At 37.8% G+C, this 5,639-nt stretch overlaps 1 protein-coding gene across 1 annotated transcript; it reads right to left on the bottom strand.

Moving 5' to 3' along the window:
* Positions 1-2,394: 2,394 nt before the first annotated feature.
* LOC146904722 (uncharacterized) lies at positions 2,395-4,915 on the bottom strand. Its single transcript, XM_085728352.1, has 3 exons — positions 4,556-4,915; positions 3,161-4,469; positions 2,395-3,086 (listed from the first exon to the last, which is right to left on the bottom strand). The coding sequence occupies exons 1-3, from the start codon at positions 4,913-4,915 to the stop codon at positions 2,395-2,397; spliced, it is 2,361 nt and encodes a 786-aa protein (XP_085584478.1).
* Positions 4,916-5,639: the final 724 nt, after the last annotated feature.

Raw genomic sequence — 5,639 nt, 5'->3', positions numbered from 1 at the left:
ATGGTATGTTGTTAGATACCGGCAGAAAGAAATATAGCAGCGGAAAAGAAAACAAAATTGGGTTTTTTTTTGGATAGAAATCAAATTGGGGTTTTTGTAACCCGCTCTTGAAGTAGATAAAATAGTCACAAGGAAGGGGGGGGGGGGTTGAATTGTGACCCTTTAAAAATAACCTGTAACTTAAAAAATAATTCTCAAGAGAAATCTTGGAATGGTTAAGTTAACAGCAGACTTCAGAACGTTCTGATGTCTGAGTGTAAAAACAGTTTCAGCAAAGTAACTGTGTTTGTGTGTGTTTGTGTTTGCAGTAAGTAAAAGAGTATACGGAAGAAGGAAAGAACACACAGGGATTTATAGTAGTTCACCCAATGTGGGCTAGTCTACTCCTCACAGTTTTTGTGAGATTTTTCCACTATGATGCTTGAGATAACCTCTCAAATCCTGCACCTTACAATCTGTGTTCACCTGAACACTTACAACCTGTATTCTCTAAGCCTCAGCAGGCTTGCACCTTGTTGCTAAGTTACCCACTTAGACTTTTACAATTCTTGCTCAAGCTAACACTTTAGTACCCCTAAAGCTAGATGAGACTTTGTTACAATTTGTGTGAAAGTTTGAATGTTTGTGAATCAGACAAACAGAAGAAGAGAGGAAGGAAGAAGTTATCTGTGAATAAGATAACAGAGAGGAAGAGAGAAAATTGATTTACACTATAAAGAAGGTAAGAATAAAGCCTTCAGTGATGATCAATTGAATTGCAAGAGCTTCAAACAAATTAAGTTGTTTTCTTGTATGCTTTGCAATGGTGCAAGTAATGCTGAGCCTTTGATCTCTATTTATAGAGTTTTTGGGCTCATATAGCTGTTGTAAGGTGACCAATGGTGTTATGCCACGTGTCCTGGGCCCCACAAGCTTTTACTTGAAAATCTGGGTGAACATTCTGACCATCAGAATGTTGTTGAGTTCCCAGGATGAACATCAGAATGTTGCTGTGTTCTTCATCAGAATGTTGGATATTCATGATGTTCTTCATCTGGGTTCATCATGGATGAATGTTGGATGAATATCTGGGCTTGCCTAGCATGTGGTATGAGATTTGTATGAGTTTTATCCTCCAAAAAGTAGCCTTTCCATATGCATCCAGTTTTGCTGGAAGTGGGATAAAGTACACCAAATCTGTCTTGGACTTTGTGCAGGAGAGAGAGAGAGAGCAGTGGATCTGCAACTTCAGGCCCATGCTTCAAAGAAATCTGCTTGTTTACAGCTCAGAGGTCAGGTTATCTCTGATGCAAGATCTCTTTTGCTTTGCTTGCTAATTTTTCACCAACTACACTGTTCATTGGCTGAAGCATGCGCAGACATGAACATTCTGACCATCAGAATGTTCCATTTGTGCTTACTTTAGGATGATTTGTAAGACTACCTTTTAATGTAATCAATCCTAATAGTAAGGACATAACTGAAGTGCAGTGAATGCAACATCTAGGATTAAATTCACATTGGAATATTCCTAGTACTTTAATGTTCATAGTCTTGGATGAACATTAAAGATCCTTTACACATGATTCCTTGTTCATGCCTTTATTTGTTGATAGGCCCATGCAAATGTACTTTTCTGGACCTTTCATTTATGTCAAATGTACTAGTATGTTCTTCACGTTCTTGATGAACCTGGGTTTGCTTATCAACACCCTTCTGGGTTTCCATCAGAACGTTCAGCTTTCTGATCAACATTCTGAACAACCTTCTGAACTAACTTTCTGAACTCAGATTTAGTTCATGATTTTAAATGTCCTTTGATTTGGTATGATTTAAACCTGTTCCTGTCTTAGTAAAACACTCAAGAGCACAAGTTAAATACCAAGGAATTAATCAAAGTCCATTTAATCCTTTAATCATTTAAAGTTTATCATCTTTAAAATTAATTAGGGATTTTGCCTCAACAATCTCCTCCTTTTTGAAGATGATAAACTTATGATTTAGGATTATGGATTTTGATTATATATGAAGAATTTCAGAGCTTAAAAGAAAATTTATTTTAATGCTCCCCCTCATTTTTATAATCCATTATGAGTTTTTAGAAGTTATAAAAGCTCCCCCTCATTTTTATAATCCATAGCATAAATAAAAATATGCAAATTTGAACCAACATCAATATTCATTCATTACTTATCATTCATGAAGTACAATTATATGATGAACATGGTTCAAAAACAAAAAAGAAATTCAAAGTACATATGATCATGCAAAAATGAAGTTTTATAAGACTTCAATAATTATTGATCACTTAGCCTACTTAGGGCCTAATACTTAGAAAACTTAAGACATAATATCCTAAAGCTTCTCCCCCTTTAGTCATCTGCAAAAAGGATAGGGAGTAGGACCAGAAATGATTCAGGGAGTTGAATCCCCATAATCTGAGGATGGTTCAGACTCAAAGACAGATGGATCATCAAAGATTGGTGGATCAATGGCCAAACCAGGAGCATGAACATTCTTAGTCCAGTCAGCAAGTGCACAAACAATTTTGTGAGTTTTTGTTGAAACTCTAAGAGCCCTAGCAGCCATCTTTTCAGCTTTTGAAGGCTTGGTAGGTGTAGCAGCATCAGAAGGTTCAACTTTGTCTTTGTTAGCAGTCACAAAGGTGTTCAAAGAGTCAAACAGGGCAAACATGTTTGGAAGTTTGCTTGTGGTGTTTCTGGTTTGAGGTGGTGGTGGTGTGGATGAAGGAATAGTGCTTGGAGTTGGTAGGGAAGACACTAGATATTTGCTGATTCCAGCAATGGATCCCATGGTTGAGGTTGACAAGTTCACAAACTGAGCATGTTCCATGTTCTGATCAGAGGGAACATTCTGATGAACCTGAACATTCTGATTAGGTTGAACAAGATGCTGAACTTCCATAGAAGGCAAAGATCCTGAATCCAGTGGATTTGGATCTGCTGACAGCTGCTCAGTGGGAACATTCTGATCTCCAGCTTCCTGAACATTCTGATCAGTATTGTTTTGAACATTCTGATCATTGTGTTGAAGGTCTTCTCCCTGAGCATCTTGAAAGATCTCATTGTAGAGATCATTTGTGGTATCTTCAATGTTGAGATCAAAGTCAGAATGAGTTCCAACATTCACTTGAACTTCATCATCAACCTCCATTGTTGACTTCCAAGAGTGTTTGATGCCAGGATTTCAACAACTTCCTGTGTATCATTATCAACTTTCTGAGTATCTTGCTCAGTATTTTCTTCAACTCTTAAATCTCCAGAAGGTCCTTCAACACCTTGATTTAGAGTTGCTTCAACTTTCTGATGACGAGCAGATTCTCCAACATTCTCAACAGCTTTTCTAGCAAGCATGGCTTCAAATTCCTGACTGCTTGCTTCAACCAATTCTCTTGCATGTTCAGCAATATGAGCAAAGATTTCTTGAGCTGGAGAAGGTCTTTCTTTCTCAATTTTGTGAGAGCTGGAGCCAGTTTCCCTCTTGGCAGACTTGTCAGCTCTTTGTTTCTTCCTAACTTCCTGAACATTCTGATCTGCAAGTCTCTTCACTGATCCAGTTTTCTGAGGGGTAGTTATGTTGGTGGAAGTGAGGCGTAGTTGACTAATGGTTTTAGCTGTGAACTTCATGAAAGTATCCAAACTTTCTTCTCCATCTAGAGACACACCAACAGCTTTGAAGATGGGTGTCAGATGCATCCCATATGGTAAACCAGCAACTTTTTGTTTGAAGGAGAAACATTGATCAATCATGTATTGAATCATGATGTAACAGAGATTCAAGGGAGTCTTGTTCATAAGATGATAAAGGATGCAAAGGTCTAGATCAGTGATTGCATCAAAGGTTCCACATCTAGGTAAGATGGTGTGCCTAATCATGTTATGAAGGATTTTGGGAGCATCTTTGAGGTTTGTGGAGGTAAAATCAAGGTTTGGTTTGGTATACTCTTGGATGAGTTGCTCACGTGTCACATCTGAGCAAGAAAACCAAGTGTTAAAGAGTTGATTACCTTGATTGGGAATGTTCAGAATGTTTGAGAGAGAGTTTTGAGTGACTTGGAACTTTACTCCTTTGACTGTGGACTCTAGGAATTTTTCTCCTTTTTCTTCCTTGACTCTCATTGATGCATAAAACTCTTTTACCAAGTCCTCAAAGGTTGGTTCTTGTGTAGAGACAAATCCTGACCATCCTTGAGGATCTGTGAAAACTTCCAAGTTCCAACCCTTTGTTTTGAGACTTTCAAAATCAAAGAACTTTGCTCTGCTTAATGGCCTAGCTGCCATTTTCTCCAAGTTTTGGACCTTCAAAGCAGAGGCAAGTATGGAAATGTCCTTGCCTTTTCCTCTTCTCAAGGAGGGGACTTCTTCCTCAACATTCTCTTCTTTTCCAACTTCTTCATTTTCCAGAGATGGAGAAGCAGTTTTCTCTAGAGGCATAGCATCAGCAACAATCTTCTTCCTCCTTTGGTAAACCTTCTTAGCAGTTTTGGCCATTTGAAGAAGAGTTTCACCAGTTTTTTCAGAATTTGCTTCCTCTCTAGCAATTCCTTTTCCCTTGCAGAAAGTTCTTCCTCAACTTTCTCTGTTTTGTCAGACTCATCCTTTTCAGAGTTTGTTCCTTCCTCAGAAGCTGCTTCCTTTTCATTCTTCTCATCATCAGAGACTAGGTCCATGTGAGAAGTGGTTGGTGTTGATGAAGATCCTCTTTTCATTCTTGTTGATCTTCTAGTAGCCTTAGGTTTTGGTTTGGCAGATTTTTTAGAGGATTTAGGTTTTGGTGAGTCAAATAGAGGAATGATCTCATCAGGAAGAATGGTATGAACAGCAGTTTCGTTGAGTGGAGAATGATCAGAGGGTTGATCAGCAGCGTGTGGTGGTGATTGGGAGTGAGCGCGTGAGGTAGTTTTGGTTCTCGCCATTCTCGTTAGAAAAACAGAGTGTTGAGAATTTTTGAGAGAAAAAGAGTGTTTGAAGATGTGATGAAAGGTTTGGAGTTGGTTTAAAGATTTATAGACCAACTTGTAAGAGTGGAAAGAGGAAATGAAGGAGTGTTGGCAGTTTTATTGGGAAAGATGAAAACTGAAAAGTTGTGGGAGAGAGAGAAAGAACTAGCCGTTTGACAAGATGGAAGGGGAGTGGTTGAAATGATTTTTAAGCTTTTGTCTAATGGACATAGCTTTAGCATAACAACCCTTAATCAAACATTAAATGCTAGAGATTTTGAGAAGATTACTGGATTAAATCCCATGATTTCCTGCGTACAGGATTTTTACCCAGAATCCAAGATTGAATGTTCTGAACCTTATGAACATTCTGACCTGAACTATCAGATGAACATTCTGATGAACATTCTGATCGTATGAACATTCTGATGAATATTCAGATTAAGATTGATCTTACTGATTTGAATCAGATAACATCAAGGGGGTAAGTTTTAGGCCCTTAGTGATTAATGATCAATCTTTATTGGGATTTTTAATGATTTGCAATTTTTCTTTAAGAAAATTGAATCTATCCTCAACAAGGGGTTTTGTGAAAATGTCAGCTAGTTGATTTTCTGTATCAACAAAGCTTAATACAATACTCTTTTTCTGAACATGGTCTCTAATGAAATGATGCTTAATTTCAATATGCTTAGACCTA

This window comes from Medicago sativa, chromosome 7 (genome assembly GCF_051527215.1).
Source record: "Medicago sativa cultivar Bolivia chromosome 7, Bolivia_mono, whole genome shotgun sequence".
NCBI classification, from domain to species: Eukaryota; Viridiplantae; Streptophyta; class Magnoliopsida; order Fabales; family Fabaceae; genus Medicago; species Medicago sativa.
Note: the sequence above shows the minus strand (reverse complement) of the source record. Positions and strands in the feature narration are given on the sequence as shown.

What these genes read in the sequence shown, in the direction of transcription:
- LOC146904722 (XM_085728352.1), bottom strand. Translation starts at nt 4,915, where the DNA reads ATGGCGAGAACCAAAACTACCTCACGCGCTCACTCCCAATCACCACCA. An exon ending in AAGTTGAGGAAGAACTTTCT is followed by an intron (nt 4,470 to 4,555) that starts GCAAGGGAAAAG and finishes ACTGCTAAGAAG; the next exon opens with GTTTACCAAAGGAGGAAGAA. An exon ending in GGCATCAAACACTCTTGGAA is followed by an intron (nt 3,087 to 3,160) that starts GTCAACAATGGA and finishes TCAACATTGAAG; the next exon opens with ATACCACAAATGATCTCTAC.